The following is a 20721-nucleotide window of genomic DNA, read 5'->3' on the forward strand; positions in this document are numbered from 1 at the left end:
AAATTCACTGAAGGGAATTGTATAGTTTTTGTGTGCCTTATGATGTAGTGTACACGAGATTTTATCGTTTTTATAAAATAACTAAAATAACTATTTAAGGTAACAAGACATTATCAATCACAATCAATTAGGATCAATGATGTATGTACACCATCACGGGAGATAGATGCACAATCCTAATGGACATAGAGAATTAAGACAGATGTGGAGAATCTCGTATGCATAACCGCAGGAAAAATAGAGAATTAAGGGAGATGTGAGGAATCCCTTAATTATCTCTAAAGCTTTGGTCGAAAAATGGTTATTCAATGTTTACTATGTATGAAAAATTCCGTATAGTCAAAGAATAATGTAGAGCATTCCATTGCTCAAACAATGAAAAGCAAAGACTAGTGATATCTAACGCCAAGTTTTTGCCATCTCTAAGCAAGAAATCATTTCTCATCGGCCCCTCAAAAGATGTGTCGTGGTGTCATCAGCTTCTGCTGGACATGGAAACTGAAACTGAATTTTTCCTCAGCGAGTAAAGATAAACGCATTTCCTTCCAAAATCTTGCTTTCTTCCATGTTTCTCACCGCGCGACCGATTGATATGAAGCAGTGGTGCTCAGTCTTTATCATCCATCATCCAGTTCGATGAAAATTTACCTGTGCGCATCGAGTGAGTTGATGAAATCACATTGCAAACATCCTCTCAGTCTCTCCCCGTCTCTGTCTCTCTCTCAAGAACTGCATTTCCGATCCCAGGCACTCCACCATCCTGAATATATCCTCCGACCGAGGGTGTGACATGTCACCTGATGAGAACCCGTGCGAGCACAACGAACCATCAGGATCACCCACGTCCACCCAGCTGAACCCTATTTCCTTCCTCACTCCCTCTCTCATGCCTTTCCTCACCCTCGCCGCCTCCTCCCACAGTCCCTTCTCGGCATACAAGTTCGACATCAACACGTAATACCCTGATTCTGTGGGCTCCATGTCCATCAGAGCATCCACAATCCTCTCTGCCATCTCAACGTTCCCGTGCACTCTGCACGACCCAAGCAAGCTCTGGAGCACAGACAATCCTGGGCCTCCTGGAATGCGGCTAGCAAGCTCCTCTGCTTCTTTCAACCTCCCTGCACGGCCTAACATGTCCACCATGCATGAATAATGTTCAGGCAATGGTTCGATCAAGTACTCCTCGACCATCGAGTCAAAGAGTTCTTGGCGATATCAACCATTCCCTTTCTACTGCAAGCGGATAGCACTGAAAGGAATGTTATTTCGTCAGGCTTTATGCCTTCCTTCTCCATTTCCTTGAATAGTCTTATCACTGACTCACAATCTCCATGCCTTGCATAAGCAGAAATTATTGCTGTCCATGCAAATTGGCTCTTTACAGGAGTTTCGTGGAAAACATTAAGAGACTCAGAAATGCTCCCACGCTTCGCATACATGTCAAGAAGAGCACCTGAAACAATTGGATCAGTGTTCAGTCCGAGTTTTGCTAGATGTGAATGGCATCTTTGACCATGCCTTAGAGAAATAGCCTCACCAGCTCCTATGGCACTCAATACACTACCAAATGTATATGCATTAGGCTGTAGCTCTTTTGTCACCAAAAAGAAAGTCTCGACCGCTTCCTGGCACTGTCCATTTTGGGTGTACCCAGATATCAAAGCATTCCAAGATATGATTTCTCTATAGTTGAGCTCTTCAAAAATCTTCAACGAATTTCCCATGGTTCCAAATTTTGCATACATTGTGATGAGGCTGTTGGAAACATTCAACTCTGAGCAAAAACTAGTACTTAAGCAGTATCCATGAATCACTTCACCTTCTTTGACCAAATTGTTATTTGTTATGAAATGCAGAAGTCCAACAAATGTAACATCATTTGGGTAAACTTCGTCCATTCTCATCTGATTGAAAAGAGACATGGCATCTTCATCCATGGAGATCATTGTAGTCCACGAGACAACATTATGTTCGCTCATGTTCATGAATACCAATTTGGCATCCTCCACGGTCTCAGACTTCAAATAATTAGAGATCAAGACATTACCAACCGAGACATGCTTCTCATATCCAGCTTTTATTGTCAGGCCATGAATCTGTCTCCCAAGCTCCCAATTCCTTTCGTAGCCACAAGCCGAAACAGCACTGGTAAATGAGACATGATCAAGCTTCATGCCTTCCTCGCCATTTCAATAAACAAACGTATTGCCTCCACCCCATAACTTCCTTCTTTCGTGTAGCCTGATATCATCGCATTCCACGAAACTATATCCCTACTGGGAATTTCATCAAACACCTTCCTGGCATGTTCTAGCATGTCCTGTCTCGAATACAAAGTTATAAGAGCGTTGCCTACAAAAAGTTCAGTATCCAATCCAAATTTAATCACTAGACCATGCAACTGCAGTCCGAACAGAAACCCTTCGTAGTCCAAGCAAATAGCAAGCAAAGTAGTGTATGTGACTGCATCGAAACCAACCCCACTCAAATTCATCCTGACGCCAAAACTCAACGCATCCTCGCTATCCGGGAATCCAGACAGAACGGTATTCCAAGAAACGGTGTCGGGCCGCTCCAAGTTCTCGAAAATGTACAGAGCTCGGTCAAAGTTCCCACCTTTAGTATAAGCGTTCATCAGAGAGTTCGAAACCGTGGTGAACGAAACAAACCCAGAAGAGATGGCGAAGCCATGGAGCTGGCGGCAGAGCCCGAGGTCTCCATCACAGGCCTTGAGCGCCAGGGAGACGGTGGCTTCATCGACGCCGCCGGGAAAGCCCAGCTGGAGCTGTTTCTTGAAGAGGGAAAGAGCTTGAGTTGGGTGTTTTTGAGGATGGAATCGACCATCGAACGGTTGATGGAGAATGCATTATTGGAGCGAGGACTTTGGTCGAACGATGGAGACGAAGGTGGTCTGGCGATGAGAGATTGATTTGAATGATACGAACGTGGGTTTGCTGCTCTGCAGAGAGTCCTGGTTTTGAGGTGGCGGGTGATCATGAAGGTTCAGGTTGGTGAGAGAGAAACGAAGCCAAAGCTCTCTTCAATTTGGAGGAATGCAAACCGAGGCCCACCAACGTGGTATTTAACATGATGTGAGTAATCTACGAGGTTCATGTCTTTTTTATTAATACTATGATCCATTACCTTGAGCAAACATCAGGTTCTCTAGAAGTAAATCTTTTGGTACTTTCAGCAGTAATTAGATTCTGATTAGAGTAACAAGAATCTTTTCCTAAAATGTTTCCAATTAGATTAGGTCCAATCAAGATTATTGAGCTTCTTTCTACTTTTAGTTTTTCGGTAGGGCCTCCTTTAAAGCTGTAGCTGGGGGTTGAGAGTGAGTTTCCATGTCCCGCTAGATTACGAGTCTCCCAGGTAAAAGAATGGCAAATTTATCAATGATCATGGGAGATTGCAATTGGGTTGGTATTGCTTTGATTTGGAAGACAAGAATCCATCAAAGATGCAATTCTTATGGATGATTGTAAGATTGGTTAACTCGCTGAGCTTGATACGGGAAGCAAAACGTTACAGATCAAAAGAATGGGTATCCTACCAAAACTCCTGAAGTCCTAGCCCAATTCATTTTTCTGGAGAACATTTTCAGCCAATGTATAACTCCTCTAAATTTATTATTCTGAGGAAAGAATTGAGTAGTTTACACATCTCCAGTGCCTGTGGATGACAAAAATTGCCGGCACGGAACTCTATAACAATGCCATTCACTTCGATCATGCTGCAACCGGGTAGCTTCTTCATCTGGGCATCCGAGATCAACTTCCTCAAGTGATTAGCCTGATTCTCCCAACCAGCTTCTTTATAAATATTGTACGAGAGTACATGAGTCCCGCTATCAGTTATGCCCATATCAGTAAGCTTCTTCCAGATCCTATTCCCGAGTTCTACATTCCCATAAACGCGACATGCATGCAGCAATGCTCCCCACACATTAGCATCCGCTCCTCCTAGTCCTCCCATCTTCTCCTCCATGAAGTTTTCGGCTTCCTCCACCATACCCGACCTGGCCAAAAGGTCAACAATGCATGCGAAATGCTCCGACTTTGGCCCAACACCGTGGACATTACCCATCTCTTCGAAAAGCCTAAGGCCTTCTTTAGTCATCTTGGCATGAGTACACGCCGTGAGAAGAGCCACAAAGGTGCTCTCTGTGGGTTGTGTCCCATGTGCAGTCATTTTCTTAAATAGCTCAAGAGACTTCACTGCTTCTCCATTCAGTGCAACCCCGGCAATCATAGCGTTCCATGCTTCGGCATCCTTATCAGATATATTGTGAAAAACAGACAAAGCCAAATCCACAAGACCACATCTTGAGTACATATCGACCAGTGCTGTAGCTAAGATGCGGTTCGAAATGAAATTCACCCGCTTAGCATATGAATGCACCCATATCCCTTGAGTGACAGCACCGAGATGCGCACAAGCAGTGAGTACACTAACGAGAACAGATTCATTAGGTTCAATACCCACTTCTTGCATCTGCCTGAATAAAGAGAGAACCTCCTTAAAGTCGCTGACTCGAGAGTAAGCTGCCATCATCGCACTCCACGATATAACATTTCTCTCGGGCATTTCGTCGAACAAGAGCCTCGCATTCTCCAAGTCCCCGGCTTTCCCATACCCATCGACCAGTGCAGTCCATGTGACCACATCCCTCACGGTAGTTCCATCAAACAGCTTCCGCGCATTCCCCGAATCACAAACCGACGAATAAAACTCGATCAACGCGCTAACCACAAAAGGGTCGACATGATACCCGAACTTAACGACATGCGCATGGACCAGCAAACCAATGGACTTCGAATCGGGACCCAAAAAGATGCAAGCTTTGATCAGCGGCGGGAAAGTATAATTATTGCCCTCGACCCCAGAACCCAACATAGCCGAGTACAACGACACCGCCGCAACAGGGGACCCGGATTGCACGTGACCCCTGATCATGGTGTTGTACATGAAGGTGTTGCGGCAACGGAGGTGCTCGAAAATGGAGCAGGCGTAAGAGAAGAAACAGGGGTCGCCGGAAGTGGCGGCGACGGAGAGAAGAGGCCCGATGGCGGATGGGTTTCTTTCGGGGCGGTGGAGCTTGAGGATGTGGGCATGGAGCTGCTTGAGTTGGCTCAGGGTCGTGCATTTCCTCGCGAGGGAAGTGAGGGTGGCGGCTTGGCTGGCCGTGATGGCCTTCTGAGTCATTGGCAATGGTCAAGCCTGGTTCATCTTCTTGGTGTCACTCCAACGCAAAGAGACTACATTTGTTTCTCCTTCGTGTCTTCGTAGTGAATTTGTTCGCGTCATTGAATGACGCGGCTTTGACCTCAGATTTGTCCCATAATATTTCTAGGAAAAAGTGGCATAAACAACCCGTTAAATTATAACGTGATTTTTTAACTTTTAAATTGCCCGATATCATTTTCTTGAACTTTAGTCAATACAATGTTGTCATTGATTCATCAATATGGTTTCTGAACTTTTGATATATATGTTCAATGTTGTTCTTAAACTTAAATTACTAGAATGATAGTATTGGATATTTTGATATAATTTAGGAATTAATTTGAGCATTACCAGAAGTTTAACAACTATATTAAATAAATTAAAAAGTTCAAAGATAACATTACATATTGACTTATATTTAGGGCCATATTAAATAAATTAAAAGTTTTGAGGCCACATTGTGTGTTGAACCAAAATTTAGAGATTATTTGTGTCATTATCCCATATTTTTATGTGCACACAAAGCATTACTCTACACATGAGAATCACACGATTAAATGAATTGCATGTATTGGGTCCACATGTATCGATATAATTAATTAATTTGCCTTGTATAGTGTTTATACTAAGTTGAATATGCATAATCAAAATTAATAGGTTCTATGTAAATCTTCTCGGGTGAGGATACAAATTTAGTTTAACATAAGTAATAGATCCATGGAATATGTGCTCACAACCATATCCATAAATCGAATCATGACAATTGAAAATTATGAACTTAGGTAGAACTCACATGATTACACTTGATTTATCCATTCAAGTCTAGACAAAGAAAATATCCCGTAATGGACCTCAATCGCATTGGATTTGATTAATTTAAAATTTTCATGGAGATCCACACAATAAATGGGCATGATTTTTATAGACTCATTCTAGTGAATTGAATCATATCGAAAAATAAATTAATGCATCAAGTGTTTAGAAACTACTTATAAAAGAACCCAACCACGTGTAGCGCAATTGGTGTGCGTTCTTCCTTCCATCACAAAGGTCAGGAGTTCAAGCCCTCTCGTTTCTGAAGTATCAAGTAGGAAAACCTAGAGTTGAGGTACTAAGCTAGTCTTTCCTAAAATATTGACGCTTGGTTCGGGGTGTACTGCACACTCTACGAGCTTTGGGCTGCCCAGCGGCCCTGTAGATCCTCGATTACCAAAAAAAAAAAGCTACTTTTAAAAGAAAAGGTTAATATGTATATATATCTTAAGTAGTAGTTTTCTATAAAGATTTTGCGATACAGCAGTTGGTGACGCTTCCTCCTTGATAGTGATCGTGGGACGTAATTTCTTCATTGGACTAATATGACTATATATGGGTAGAGTAAGTACTTACTTATCAATTGGTAATTTTTCTCATTATTTCGGTATTACTTTTATACCATGAACAACAAACTCGAACTATCTTTATAGTCGGCGGCTGACTTGGAAACTGCTATTTCTTATAAAAAAATATCTCTGACCATTTCCATAACTGTTAATTTCTTCAATCAATTACTAATGTTAATATGAAAAGCTACAAAAAAATATATAGCTTGATCACACGACTATTAAGTCTTGGGACACGAAATAAGTAAAATTTAGCAGAGTCACACGTGTGACTAGAAAAGTTATGGGCAATGCCGGCCGTGCGTTTCCTTCCAACTGCGGTTCTTCTCTCTGGCTGGTTGAATGGAGAAGGCCGGAGATCAGGACAGCGCCGCCGTGAAGATCGCCGGAAGTGGAACGGTCGAGCGCCGCCCCGCGTTCTGGGGTTGCCGATTGTCTCTCCAGCTTCTTCTCCCTCTCAGGAGCCCCAGGTTGCTTCTCTCTCTTCTCCGCAGCAATCACGTCCCGAGTTCATTGCGCTGTTAAGACTTGTCAAGTTTCAATTTTTTCTGAGCCAGAGAAGGCATATATAAACGTGCGAGTTTCCAGTTTGCTGTCTTTCTTCTTAAGGATTTTGATTCTCTCTCTCTCTGTCTCGTAGCTTAACGAGAGTTCCGTAGCCCTTAACTTGGTATCTGGAATTGCATTCATTATAAACAATGATGCTGGAGCATCTCTTGATACTTCATGAGCTGGTAATCTGTGGGTGATTGGTTAATATTTGATGAGAAATTGGGCTCTCTCTAGGAAGAGAAGGTCCAATTTTTGCTGTTCAGTAGTGGTCGCTATATGGATTATGGGACGGTTGTGTTTATGGATCATGTCTGTGGGTTACTGAGGGCTCCACTGAGGGCTTTAGGTCTGATTTTCTTTTAATTTAACACCTGGTTGAGAGATAATATGAAACCAGAGAATGCAAGCAAAGAGATAACAGAAGGGGTGTAGATCTCTTCTTCGTAGGAAAATCTTTAATGACCTGCGATAATGTGTCAAATGAAAATTATGCTTTTACAACTTATGAATCTCATGTTTTGATGATTTCCTACACATCCTTTTCTGTGTTGTAGAACATGACGGTGCCCATCTTTGCCACTAGATACACAATCTCCTGAAAATTTTGAGTTTAAAGTAGGGATGGTCTTTTCAAGTGAAGTCGAAGCATATCATACGTATGTGGCGTATGCATTATGTAAGGATTTTGGAGTTCGAGGAGAAATCACTTGGTGTACTTTTGTGTGTACTTGTGAGGGTTTCTCTTGCCCTACACCTGGCCAGCAAAAAAAGATGGAAAGGACTGACAACAGGTGCAGTTGTCTTGCACATATTCTATTTAAGGTTGATAATGGTGTTCATGAAGTCATGTAGTACATGTCTGAGCATAATCATGCATTTCTCCCAGAAAATCAAAGGCACCTGATAAGATGTGGAATGATGATATTAGATCCAAGTAAAGGAGTCTTGGATGACATGGCAAAAGCCAGCATTGTAAATTTCAGTCATATAACTTTTGGAAAATGAAGATGGAGGATGTAGAAATGCAGGGTTTAGTTTGCATGGTAGCCATAATTTCTTGCCAAGTCAAAGTTTAAGTATTGCGAGGGGGCAAGATTGGCAAACTCTCTTGAATCATTTCATGTACATGCAGATGCACAATCCCATGTTTTCTTATGATGTACAAGTAGATCAAGATGGCAGGTTGACAAACTTATTTGGAGAAATAGTTTGTCTTAATTTGATTATGATTGTTTCGGTGACAATGTGATGTTTGATACCACATATCATGTTAGTAAATATAACATGATATGTGCATCTTTTGTTGGGGTTAATCATCATCTGAAGAATACCTTGTTTGGGTGTGCTCTCTTATTAGATGAGACGGTAAATTCATCTATATGGCTATTTGATACGTTTTTGGAGGCAATGGGAAATGGGGCACCCAAAACGATTTTCATTGACCAAGACGAAGCTATGGAAAAAGCTGTTGAAAAGGTGTTTCTGAATGCACAACATTGTGTATGCACATCACACACTGCAAAGCATGCTGCTAAAAACATCCCCAATCTTTATGACAAGCCTGAGTTTGGGGACATTTTCTCAAAACTACTATTTGGCTGTGAAACAGAGTTCGTATTTGAATCCACTTGGAAGGAAATGGGCACTAAGGAAAACTCTTGGCTTAACAGACTATATGAATCGAGAAATAAATGGAGTGTGGCCTTTGGTGGAGGTATATTTTCATGTAGTATCAGATTAACTAAAAAGAGCGAGGGCTCAAGAAATATCTTCTGGCTGATGCCTGCTAATAGCATGAACCTCATTGGATTTGTCCACCACTATGAACAACAGGTAAAATATAGAAGGGAGACTGAAGTTTGAGATGATCACAATTCTCGAGGTAAGCCAAAATTGGTTGTGTCAAATAATGCAATTTTGACACAAGCTGCATTGGCATACACTTGTACCATATTTTCCAAGTTTCATGAGGAATTATTGCAAAGTACGTCAGAACGAGTTTTGAGATGTTGTTCTGATGGGGCAGTCTCTGAATATACTTTAGTTGCCAAGGGATTCCTGGGCAAAATGTTGTGAGATTTGATTCTGTTAATTTTTTAGTCTCTTGTGGATGTAAATTTTACATCATTTGAATCAAATGGGTGGTTGTGCCACCATGCTTTGTATGTACTTATTGGAAACATTAAGGTTACAAAAATCCCATTGGCTTTTGTTTTAAAGAGATGGACTAAGGGTGCCAAGGATTGTATAGTGGATAATGACTCTCCACAAGTATCACAATGTTCATCAAAGATTGGTCGTTATTCCACATTGATGTGAAAGCTTTTGCCATGGTGAGCTTGGCTGCTGAAGATGAAGATACAATGAGAATTGCAATGCAAAATTTGCACAAGATGGTGGAGGAAATTTTAGGGCACAAATCCAATCTTTTGACCAAAGATGGTGAAGATAACAGCGACAAGGTTGTGAATGGTAATGAGGTTTTTTTTACTCCATTAGTGAAACATCAATGGCAGATCACCCTTGAAAGAAAGCAAAGAAAGTAATGGGTGATGGGGTTGAGAGTAAGTTGGAGAGAAAAAAAAAAATCATCCAAAGGAGTAACCTCAAGCAAAATACAAAGTCAAGGTGATTGGGATATATTGCATAATGACTTTACTTCCATTAATAATATGAGCTATTTTACTTTACACTCCATGTAACAACAATTTCATTCTGTACTAAAGAGCTGGTTGTTAGTGCTACTCTCTGGATGAAGCCCATTTACTGACTCATTAGGCACATTCAAATCAGCACTAAAGTGTCTTCTCTCTTGCAATTTTTGGGGTCCAACTACAAATCTAAGTCTCAATATATCTTCTCTTGGCCTGAGATGTGCTTTTCCATTTGATTAACGAGACCATTTTACTTATCTAGATGTAAGAAGTGTTCACCATTCACCTGGGTTTGGGAGTGGCTCTTACCCATTTACTGAGCCAAGTACATATGTGAACTTAATCTACAGTCCTGCTGTTGTAGCATTCTTTTTATATTCCTTTGCTATTTGACGTTACTGATTGATGCAGATGTCTGAATATTGCAACACGGCATATGCAGGTGTACTGAGTCAGGTGCTATATGCACAGTGAGAAATTTGACATTTTCATGCGACATTTTTTAAGCAAAATGTAAGAATTTATAATATTTTTCTCTTTTGCAGGGATCATCATATTCTTATCAATATCTTGGCAGAAATGTAGCCAATGAATCTGAAGGAACTAACATGCAAGGTTTACAAGGTTGATCAATCCATCGCTAGAGGCAGAGTAAATATGGTTTTGTGGGTATAGAATGTCTAACTTGGATACATGTATAGTATATCTCAGGACAAGTAAGCAATTTGTGCATGGAATGTTGATTATATATATCAGTATTATGTAAGCTGGTTTATCTTCACATGCGGAGTATATTACTGTAGACCCTCTGTTACAGTCATCCCTGTTTTGAGTGCTTCACAGGATCCTATGCTGTATATTTTTTTTTTTCTGGTCATCCGATGTTTACCTTTGGCAGGCTCCTTGGGAATGTAATTGTAAGAGAAATTAGTTACACAAACTGTTTGGGTAGGATTCATCTGTTCGTGATGGCGCACTTCTTGTGATCTATTTTAAGATTGCTTGGTTTCTTTACACGTAAACAGCATATTATTCATGCACAATTCGTCTTATTTCTGGTACAAGTTCCGCGCTTGAATAAATTATGGATGTCATGGCTCCAAGAATGGCATTTCTTTTGATAAATGTCCGAGTCATCACTCTGAGAATTGAAGTTCCTCTGATGACTGTCTGAACAGAGAGTTCAAACGGTAGCCCAAAAGAATACTGTGATCTTACTCTAATTAGCATTAGAGATGCTCCTGTGCATTGGCCACAAGGATTCGAACCTTTGGATAAATTCTTTTCCATTTCACTCGTGTCAAACTACTTTACCAAGTGACCCAACATCATTTACTAATTATAGATTTTTCACTATCCTCGTCTTTCCTGCTCGACCTGGATCTGCTTGATCGGAAGTGAATTTGCTGTTAACCATTTAAAAAGCTTTGTTGCTAAGATTTGGTAGAGAAACCGAAAACTATTGCATGAAAGCTACGATGAATCACACAAACGTGACCGATTGTCCGGTTAAGTTGTTCGACGACGTGAACTCATTCTTCCGTGATTTTAACCATCTTCTTCCCAATATTTTCTCCACCAAATAGTCCTACAAAAGCAGAGGGAATGCTCTCCACGAAATAGCTTGAGATATCATTTGTGTCTCACAGCTATTGTGCGTTCTGCAAGATACTGATCCAAGGTCAGCACTTCGTCAATTCTTGAACCTCTTAAGACATATCCTTGTTCAAATGTGCTCCCTATATAAGTCAAACGTACTTTTCTGTGACATATTGCTGCAATACACGAGACGATTTCAGAACTATTTGGGGTTCTTATCTTTCTTCTGTTATCATCAGTTAATTGTAACATTTATTTGCCAGAATAACACGGCTACTTAAGCGCACACATTCCAAAATCCTGATAATGGAGACTGGTATGGTAGGTCCGATGTAAATCCCATCAAGTCCGACCCAAAATGAGTTATGTGCTACATCCATGGAATACTTGTTCGCAGCCAGATTTGTAAATCATATCATAGGACTGAATATTTTGGACTTAGATAAAACTAATGAGATTACACCCGATCTATCCATTCAAGTCTAGACAAGAATATATCCCCATATAGTTGATCTCAGGTCAAGTCATGGCTAATCTAAATATTTTCACTGAGACCCTCACGATAAATGGCCGTAATTGTCATTGAGCCGTTCATGCAAATCAAATTATATTGAGAAAACATATATCAAGTGTTTAGTAACCATTTATTATATATATATATAGGGCGACACTATTTCCACTCCTTAAATGACTAAATCCACCCTTATTTACACTAAGAGACAAAACTATCCTCAATCTTTTAATTGCAATTTTAGATAATGGCCACACTACTTTTTTCGATTTTTGTCTTTTTCTATGTAGGATAGTTACAATAATTAAGAATTTGACATTTTTTTTATAGCTTTGATATACTTATAACGCTTTATATGCTCTATGTAAAATTATCATGCTAACAGTAAGGCAAAAAAATGCATTCTTTGATATAGTATAAAACTAAAAAATATCTTCTTTATCATTCTTATAACAACCTATCTATTTTTTCTCCTCTTATATCAAAATCTCACTTTCTTGGTGAAATTTTTATTAATTTCATTAGTCTAAAATATTTATCAACTCTCTTTATTTACTATATCAAAGAATTTATATTTTTTCCTTACTATATTGATGAGTTACTTTTATATAAAACATGCGAGAAGTTAGAGAAATATTTGAGAGCACACTGAAAACATTATGCATAATGAGATATCTTAATATTTTTCTTAAACAATTTATTGATTATATTAATTTTTGTTAATTCAAAATAATAAAATTTCACCGGCATTTTCGAAAAGAATCTTACTTTATGCAATGTTTTGATTTAATTAAATCTCATTTACTTCACAATGTATCCATGAATATAATCGACAATGTAGAAAAGAAGTAGATTCTTGAAATTTTTTTTTTTGACAAAACAAATTTTTATGAAAGTAATATTTAACAATATAAAAAGACATAGTACCTCTAACATACATGGAATATCTACAGTAATAAAAAACTAAATACATTAAATTCTTAATTTTGGTAGTTAGTTCCTACGTAGATATAGAATAACTTAGAAAAAGGAATGTAAACAAATTTGAGACCACCGATTTAAATTGCAATTAAATAATATAGGGTAATTTTGCCTTTTGGTGAAAATTGGGTGGATTTAGTCATATAAAGAGTGGAAATAGCGCCACCCTAAATATGTATACATAAGTAGTAGTTTTCTATATCATCAGCAATTTTTACTGAAAAATGTTTATCAATTTATTAGCACTTGGTGACCTTCCTTTGGTCAGTGATTATGAGAAGTAATTTCTTCATTAGACTAATATGGTTATATATTGGCAAAATAAGTGCTTACCGACCAATTAGTAATTTTTCTCATTATTTTGCTAGTACTTTTATATTGAGAATATTAAGTTCGAACCTATCTTTATGGCCGCCAGCTAACTTGTTAAAATTGACGTTGATTTCTCATGTAAAAACATCTTAGACCATTTCAATAACTAGTAATTTCTTCAATCAATTTCTAATCTTAATATGAAAAGTATTATTGATGATGGCTTGACTACATGACTGGCAAGTTTTCGGACAAGAAATTAGTAATTGACACCATAAAATTTATAAACATTCACACGTGTGACTAGTGAATACAAGTAATGGGCAATTTCGACCATTTTTGGAGCTGGGGCTTAGAGTTTCCTTCCATGTCCGATCCTTCTCTTTCTGGTCGAACGGAGAAGACCGGATATCGAGGCGGTGCCACCGTGAAGGTCACCGGAAGCGGGACGGTCGAGCGTCGCCGCCGTCGTTCTAGGGGTGCCAATTGCCTCTCCAGCTTCTTCTCTCTCTCAGGAGCCCCAGGTTACTCCTCTCTTCTTCGTAGCATTCACGTCTCGAGTTCATTTCACTGTTAGACCTGTCAAGTTTCAATTTTTCTGAGCCAGAAAGGCAAATAAATGTGCTGGTTTCCACTTTGCTGTCTTTCTTCTTAAGGGTTATGCTTCTCTGTCTCTGTCTCTCTCTCTTTCTCGTAGTTTAGTGAGAGTTCCTTACTGTTACTCTGTACAGCAATGAGATTTCCGCTTCTGATATAGCCCTTAAGTTGGTACCTGGAATTGCATTCTTTTTAAACAATGAAATTAGAGCATCTGTTGATACTTCATGAGCTGGTAATATGTGGGTGACTGGTTAATAGTGGATGAGAAATTGAATTCTCTCTAGAAAGAGAAGGTCCAATTTTTGCTGTTCAGTAGTTGTCGCTATACAGATTATGGGGGCGGTTGTGTTTATGCATTGTATTTGTGGGTTACCGAGGGCTTTGTGTCTGATTTTTGTGAATTTAGTACCAGGATGGGAGATAATATGGAACCAGAGAATGCAAGCAAGGAGATAGCAGAAGGTGTGTAGATCTCTTCTTTGTAATGAAGATCTTTAATGACCTGCGATAATTTGTTAATCAAACTTATGCTTTTACAACTTATGAATCTCATGTTTTGATGATTTGCTACTTGAACTTTTCTGGACTGTAGAAGATGACGATGCCCATCTTCGCCACTCAATACACAATCTCCCAAAAATTTCGAGTTTAAAGTGGGGATGGTCTTTTCAAGTGAACTTGAAGCATATCACACGTATGTGGCATATGCATTACGTAAGGGATTTGGAATTCGGAAGGGCACAAAGTTAGAAATTCCAAAGGAGAAATCACTCGGCGTACATTTTTGTGTAATTGTGAGGGTTTCTCTTGCACTCCACCCTACCAGCAAAAAAAGATGGAAAGGACTGAGATTAGGTGTGGCTGTCAAGCGCATATTAAATTTAAGGTTGAAAATGGTGTTCATGAAATCATAGAGTACAAACCTGAGCATAACCATGCATTTCTTCCAGAAAATCAAAGGCATCTGATCAGATGTGGAAGGATAGTTTCTGATCCAAGTAAAGGTGTCTTAGCTGACATGGCAAAAGCTGGCATTGTAAATTTCAGGTCATTTAACTTGGAAAATGAAGATGGAGCAAGTAGAAATTTGGGGTTTAGTTTGCGTGGTAGCCATAATTTCTTGCCAACTCAAAGTTCAAGCATCGCGAGGGGGAAGATTGGCAAAACCTCTTGAATCATTTCATGTGCATGCAGATGCAAAATCTTATGCTTTTCTATGCTGTACAAGTGGATCAAGACGGTAAATTGACAAACCTATTTTGGAGAGATAGTTTGTCTAAATTCGATTATGATTGTTTTGGTGATGTGGTGATGCTTGATACCACATATCACGTTAGCAAATATAACATGATATGTGCACCATTTTTAGGGGTTAATCATCATTGGAAGAATACCTTGTTTGGGTGCGCTCTCCTGTTAGATGAGACAGTAAATTCATTTATATGGCTATTTGAGACGTTTTTGGAGGCAATGGGAAACAGAGCGCCTAGAACAATTTTCACTGACCAAGACCAAGCTATAGAAAAAGCTGTTGAAAAGGTGTTTCCGAATGCACAACATTGTGTATGCACATCACAAATTGCAAAAAATGCTGCTAAAAAGATCCCCAATCTTTATGAGAAGCCTGAGTTTAGGGATAGATATTTCTCAAAACTACTGTATGGATGTGAAACAGAGTCTGTATTCGAATCCACTTGGAAGGAAATGGAAGAGGAATGGGGCACTAAGGACAACTCTTGGCTTAACAGACTATATGAATCAAGAAATAAATGGAGTGCGGCCTTTGGTCGGGGCATATTTTCATGTGGTATCAGATCAACTCAGAGGAGTGAGGGCACAAATGATATCTTCCGGCTGATGCCTGCTAATAGCATGGACCTTATTGGATTTGTCCACCACTATGAACAACAGTTAAAATATATAAGGGAGATTGAAGTTCGAGATGATCACAGTTCTAGAGGTAAGCCAGAATTGGTTGTGTCAAATAATGCGATTTTGACACATGCTGCAGTGGCATACACTGCACCATATTTTCCAAGTTTTATGAGGAATTTTTGCAAAGTATGTCAGAACGAGTTTTGGATTGTAGTTGTGATGGGGCAGTCTCTGAATATACTCTAGTTTGCCATGGGATTCAAGGGGAAAATGTTGTGAAATTCGATTCCGTTAATTTTTCAGTCTCTTGTGGATGTAAATTATTTGAATCAAGTGGGTGGTTGTGCCGTCATGCTTTGTATGTACTTAATGGGAATATTAAGGTTACAAAAATCCCATCAGCTTATGTTTTAAAGAGATGGACTAAGGGTGCCAAGGATTGTATTGTGCATGATGACTCTCCACAAGTGTCACCATGTTCATCAAAGATTAGTCGTTATTCCACACTGATGCGAAAAGCTTTTGCTGTAATGAGCTTGGCTGCCGAAGATGAAGATACGATGAGAATTGCAATGCAAAATTTGGACAAGATGGTGGAGGAAATTTTAAGGCACAAATCCAATCTTTTGACCAAAGATGGTGAAGTTAACAGCGATAGGTTTGTGAATGCCAATGAGGTTTCTTACTCCATTAGCGAGACATCAATAACAGATCACCCTCGAAGGAAAGCGAAGGGAGTAACAGGTGATGGGGTTGAGAGTAAGTTGGAGAAAAAAAGGAAAAAATCATCCAAAGGAGCAACCTCAACCGCAATACAGAGTCGAGGTGATTGGTAATATATTGTATAATGAGTTTACTTCCATTAATTATGTGAGCTATTTTACTTTACACTTCATGTAACTACAATTTCATTCTGTAATGAAGAGCTGGTTGTTGGCGCTACTCTGGACGAAGCCCATTTACTGACTCATTTGGCACATTCACATCAGCTGTCAAGTGTCTTTTCTCCTTGCAATTTTGGGGTCCTACTACAAATCCAAGTCTTAATAATGGGGTATCTTCTCTTGGCCTGAGATGTGTTTTTTTTTTTTTTTTTTCATTTGATTAATGAGACCATTTAACTTATCTAATGCAAGAGGTGCTCGCCATTCACCTTGGTTCGCAAGTGGCTTCTACCCATTTACTGAGCCAACTACATAAGTAAACTTAATCTATAGTCCCACTGTCATGGCGTTCTTTATATTCCTTTGATATTTGATGCTACTGATTAATGTAGCTGTTTGAATGTTGCAACATGGCATATGCAGGTGTACTGAGCGAGGTACTATATGCATCATGAGAAATTTGACATTTTCATGCGACATTTTTAAGCAAAATGTGAGAATTTATGCTACTTTTTTTCTTTTGCAGAGATCAGCAAACTCTTATGAGTATCCTGGCAGAAATGTGGCCAGTGAATCTCAAGGAACTAACATGGAAGGGTTACAAGGTGATTAATCCATTGCGAGAGGCAAAGTAAATATGGTTTTTTGGGTATGGAAGATCTAACTGATACATGTCTAGTGTATCTCCATACAATTAAGATTAAATTTGTGCATGGAATGTTGATTGTATATATCAGTACTATGTGTGCTGGTTTATCTTCACATATTGTGGATTATATTACTGTAGACCCTCTGTCGTGGTGTCATCCCTATTTTGAGTGCTTCACAGGGATCCTACGCTTTATAACTTTTTTGGTCATCCTACTATGTTACCACTGATGGACTCCCTTGGAGAATCTAATTGTAAGAGAGACTAGTTACACTAATTGTTAAGTTAGGATTCATTCGTTTGTGATGGTGCAGTTCTTGTGTTCTATTTAAGATTACTTTATTTCTTTCTATGTAACGAGATATTTTTTTCTTGTGCAATTCGTGTTTTTTTTTGTATAAGTTCCATGCTTGAGTAAACTATGGATGTCATGGCTCCGAGAGTGGAATTTCTTATGATAAATGTCCCCAGTCATCACTCTGAGAACGGAAGTTCCTCTGTTGACTGTCTGGATAGAGAGTTCAAACGGTAGCCCGAAAGAATACTGCGATCATAGTGCTCTAATTAGCATTAGAAATGCTCCTGTGCATTGGCCTCAGAGATTCGAGCCTTTTGAATAAATTCTTATTCACTATCACTTGTATCAACCTACTTTACCAAGCAACCCGGCATCAATTACTAGCCGTAGTGTTTTTTCGGCGTCCGCATCTTTCCCGCTTTGCCAGGATCATCTTGATTGTAAGTGAATTTGCCGTTAGCCATTTAAAAAATTTTGTGACTAAGATTAGATAAACTGAAAATCATTATACGGAAGCCATAATGAGTCACACAAACATTACCGGCTTTCTGGTTAAGTTGTTTAACCAAGCAAATTCAATCTTGTGGGATTTTAACAATCTTCTTCCCAATATTATCTCCACGAAATAGTCCTACAAAAGCAGCGGGAATGGTCTCCACACCATTCGAGAAGTCCTCGAGCGGGTGCATTTGGCCGCTGCGGAGACAGTTGCCGGTGGTTGAAATGAAATCCTCAAAGACGTCCATGTGGTCCCAGGCTAGAAAACCCTGGATCTTTATTCTCTTGTAGATAACATCTAACATATTGGGTGCGGCTCTTTTTCCAGGATCCGTGTATTCAGATGTTGCTCCACAGACGGCAACTCGGCCATAGGTATTCATGTTAGCCACTGCAGCTTCTAGCATCTCAGCACCTACATTGTCAAAGTATATGTCGATTCCGTCGGGAAAGTACCTGTTACCGGAAATGCGGGAAGCAAAATGATTGTGGGATTGTTTTAGAATTTAGATTTATCCCAAAACACTGGAGAAGAAGGTGGTCAGTGCATCCGTGCATATTAAATTTGGAGAACCTGACCTTTTGAGTGTTGAATTCAAATCAGTTTCCCCTTTGTAATTGAAAGCATCATCAAAGCCGAGTTTTTCCTTGAGCAGTTCTACCTGTGACACAAGTCCAAAACTTGGGAGATTCATAAGTGGGCACACGTCAAGTACTACAAGTACTAGTCACACAGGAGCTCGTGAAAGCGACCTTTTGCTTGCTTCCGGCGCAACCAACCACATAACAGCCGAGCAACTTTGCGTACTGTCCGACCATGTTTCCAACCGATCCTGAAGCCGCGGACACAAATACCTTCTCGCCTTGCTTGGGCTTGCATATTTCGAAGAATCCAGCGTAGGCTGCAAGTCCACTGTATCCTGGAAGAACAAGCAGAAAATTGATAAAGAAACATAACCAGAAGGGAAGAAAACCGTTTGGTAGCCTGAAGCATCGGCGACAACAAATGTTTTTTATTTAATGTTATCCTGAGAGACTGACATCAAGAACTTGGCATAGCTTGAGACATCGGGTGTATTGCACAACTACAGCGCATTGTGCAAATTACTGATCCAAGGTCAAATAAGCACTACATTTTTTGACCCCGTTAAGACATGTCCTTGTTCAAATGTGTTATTATCAGTTAAGCACAACATTTTTCTGCCAGAACAAGGAGCGTCCACTCCAAAATACAAAGCACGCCTGTAAAACTCTCTTCACCGCCCCGGCAGAGTCTTATGAAGTTCTTTTGACTAAGAAGAAATTCATGTATCATTGAAAAGATTATGATAATGGAAATTGTTGGTGATAGAGAAATTTACCAAATAGTCCAACATGGTATGACAAAGGGAACCCTAATGGATCGAGCTTCCTGATCATTCCATTTCCTCTTATCTTACTGTACTCTGCCCAAGTAATAACTCCCACAACCACGTCACCCTTCTCAAATTCAACATTGTCTGAAACCACAACTTTTGCCACACCATATGCCTCAATTTCCTGCACACAGATTTGAAGACAAAAATTAAAGAAAACCCAATTCCTTTTTTCTAATTCCCATAACATTTGCGTGATTGTCCTCTACACGTATATTTAGCTGCTGTGAACAAGTCACACTCACCTTGCCAAGAGTAATTCCTTCTAAACCGGCACCCATTTTTTGTGACGAGTTGTACAGCTTCATCCGGTTCAACTGGTATGGGTCAATGGACACGTAAAGGTTCTTAACTATTATCTCGTCTGAGCTGGGGTCGAGTGATAGAGCTAATGGTGAGGTTTTGAGCTCAAAATCAGATTCTTTGGGTGCACCCTCTATGTGGGTCTTCAGGGTCACATACTTGTTGGCCACTTCCATGGTTGCAGAAGAACAGGAAGAAGCTGAAGCTTGAAGAGTAGACAAATTCTTGTCTGGATGAAACTAACAAGTCTTTCTATAACTATAGGACCGCATATATATAATCTGCATGAAATTGACCCCTGCAGTGGGAATCTACCACGGTGGTACTTCGCAAAAAATGTCGATGGCTTCTACCTTTTACTTTATATTTTCGTAATCTAAAGTTTGATTAATCTAAATAATATTATTTCAAAAGTTTCAACATATTTGGTTATTGACATTTTAATGTCATAAAGTTTTTTTTCCTTAAAAATTAATTAAAATATTTTTGAGAATTATCTACATAAAAAGTGATGTCGAGTATATTAACAATATAGATTCCTAAACTTAGTACACTGATAATAAGACAAACCCTCGTTCGGTTATAAATATGATCACTTTGTCAAATGTTGTCTTGTACAGTACCGCCAAACTCGATATTCTAATTATATAGACCGGTTTTAATAAACTTAGTACTGCATCCTAGGTGAGAGCCTGTTAAGTGATCGTGATTTTTTTGTCCTTTTTGAAAACATTAAGAATACTAAATATGGTTGAAGACAAGGGCAGCATCAAGAACGAGGAGTACCCGCAACAAGAGAAGATGCCATTTTCATTAGCCAGACAAGTTGCGATTAAATTAAATAGAGATGGAGTACTCATGCGTAGAAAAGGTTCCTTTCGGTCTACTGGCCATTTAAACCAAGTGCACACTAATATCCAATTGCATAATTACTCGATTGGTAGGTGATTTATTCTACAAAGTAGTTCGAAATATA

At 39.3% G+C, this 20721-nt stretch overlaps 5 protein-coding genes and 1 long non-coding RNA gene across 14 annotated transcripts; 3 read left to right on the forward strand and 3 right to left on the reverse strand.

The window, feature by feature from the left end:
• Positions 1–287: 287 nt before the first annotated feature.
• LOC104436676 (pentatricopeptide repeat-containing protein At4g32430, mitochondrial) lies at positions 288–2824 on the reverse strand (the record flags this gene model as incomplete). The annotated part of the gene is given in 3 exon segments (XM_010049522.3): positions 288–1208; positions 1211–2188; positions 2191–2824. Coding segments are annotated over 3 exon segments (2145 nt in total), but the record flags the coding sequence as incomplete, so codon positions are not given.
• A 782-nt stretch (positions 2825–3606) lies between these two features.
• LOC104436677 (pentatricopeptide repeat-containing protein At5g48910) lies at positions 3607–5211 on the reverse strand. The gene has a single exon (XM_010049524.3). The coding sequence runs from the start codon at positions 5209–5211 to the stop codon at positions 3607–3609; it is 1605 nt and encodes a 534-aa protein (XP_010047826.2).
• A 1653-nt stretch (positions 5212–6864) lies between these two features.
• Positions 6865–10640, forward strand: LOC120286262 (protein FAR1-RELATED SEQUENCE 4-like). 7 transcript variants are annotated; one of them, XR_005549229.1, is made up of 4 exons: positions 6865–7084; positions 7721–7957; positions 10232–10276; positions 10366–10640. XR_005549229.1 is itself a non-coding variant. In XM_039308429.1 (3 exons), the coding sequence occupies exons 1-3, from the start codon at positions 6905–6907 to the stop codon at positions 10403–10405; spliced, it is 279 nt and encodes a 92-aa protein (XP_039164363.1). In that variant the 5' UTR covers positions 6865–6904; the 3' UTR covers positions 10406–10640. The 7 variants fall into 7 exon arrangements, 4 of the variants coding, with proteins under 4 accessions (XP_039164363.1, XP_039164362.1, XP_039164361.1 ...); XM_039308429.1 differs by lacking the exon at positions 7721–7957 and having other exon boundaries at positions 10232–10290; XM_039308428.1 differs by lacking the exon at positions 7721–7957.
• A 2968-nt stretch (positions 10641–13608) lies between these two features.
• Positions 13609–14557, forward strand: LOC104432036. The gene is made up of 3 exons (XR_005549025.1): positions 13609–13747; positions 14230–14285; positions 14416–14557. It is a non-coding gene; the product is annotated as an uncharacterized LOC104432036 (long non-coding RNA).
• A 1296-nt stretch (positions 14558–15853) lies between these two features.
• LOC120286412 (protein FAR1-RELATED SEQUENCE 1-like) lies at positions 15854–17581 on the forward strand. Of its 3 annotated transcripts, XM_039308155.1 has the most exons (4): positions 15854–16523; positions 16623–16752; positions 17006–17019; positions 17109–17581. In XM_039308155.1, exons 1-4 carry the CDS (start codon positions 15887–15889, stop codon positions 17126–17128), a joined length of 801 nt encoding a protein of 266 aa, XP_039164089.1. In that variant the 5' UTR covers positions 15854–15886; the 3' UTR covers positions 17129–17581. The 3 variants fall into 3 exon arrangements, 2 of the variants coding, with proteins under 2 accessions (XP_039164089.1, XP_039164088.1); XR_005549027.1 differs by lacking the exon at positions 17006–17019 and having other exon boundaries at positions 15854–16530; XM_039308154.1 differs by lacking the exon at positions 17006–17019.
• Positions 17582–18104: 523 nt separating this feature from the next.
• Positions 18105–19921, reverse strand: LOC104436679 (2-alkenal reductase (NADP(+)-dependent)). Its single transcript, XM_010049526.3, has 5 exons — positions 19688–19921; positions 19389–19566; positions 18781–18947; positions 18607–18689; positions 18105–18483 (listed from the first exon to the last, which is right to left on the reverse strand). Exons 1-5 carry the CDS (start codon positions 19919–19921, stop codon positions 18105–18107), a joined length of 1041 nt encoding a protein of 346 aa, XP_010047828.2.
• Positions 19922–20721: the final 800 nt, after the last annotated feature.

The sequence above is a fragment of the Eucalyptus grandis genome, chromosome 3 (genome assembly GCF_016545825.1).
Source record: "Eucalyptus grandis isolate ANBG69807.140 chromosome 3, ASM1654582v1, whole genome shotgun sequence".
In the NCBI taxonomy this organism is placed as follows: domain Eukaryota; kingdom Viridiplantae; phylum Streptophyta; class Magnoliopsida; order Myrtales; family Myrtaceae; genus Eucalyptus; species Eucalyptus grandis.

Coding starts and splice junctions, on each gene's coding strand:
- LOC104436677 (XM_010049524.3), bottom strand. CDS start 5,211: ATGACTCAGAAGGCCATCACGGCCAGCCAAGCCGCCACCCTCACTTCC.
- LOC120286262 (XM_039308426.1), top strand. CDS start 8,415: ATGTTTGATACCACATATCATGTTAGTAAATATAACATGATATGTGCA. Junction 9,000..10,231: donor TCCACCACTATGAACAACAG/GTAAAATATAGA, acceptor TGATTGATGCAG/ATGTCTGAATATTGCAACAC. Junction 10,277..10,365: donor ATGCAGGTGTACTGAGTCAG/GTGCTATATGCA, acceptor TCTCTTTTGCAG/GGATCATCATATTCTTATCA.
- LOC120286412 (XM_039308154.1), top strand. CDS start 15,887: ATGTCAGAACGAGTTTTGGATTGTAGTTGTGATGGGGCAGTCTCTGAA. Junction 16,524..16,622: donor AACCGCAATACAGAGTCGAG/GTGATTGGTAAT, acceptor TCTGTAATGAAG/AGCTGGTTGTTGGCGCTACT. Junction 16,753..17,108: donor ATCCAAGTCTTAATAATGGG/GTATCTTCTCTT, acceptor TTTCTTTTGCAG/AGATCAGCAAACTCTTATGA.
- LOC104436679 (XM_010049526.3), bottom strand. CDS start 19,921: ATGGAAGTGGCCAACAAGTATGTGACCCTGAAGACCCACATAGAGGGT. Junction 18,948..19,388: donor ATACCATGTTGGACTATTTG/GTAAATTTCTCT, acceptor TTGTTCTTCCAG/GATACAGTGGACTTGCAGCC. Junction 18,690..18,780: donor GCGCCGGAAGCAAGCAAAAG/GTCGCTTTCACG, acceptor CTTGTGTCACAG/GTAGAACTGCTCAAGGAAAA.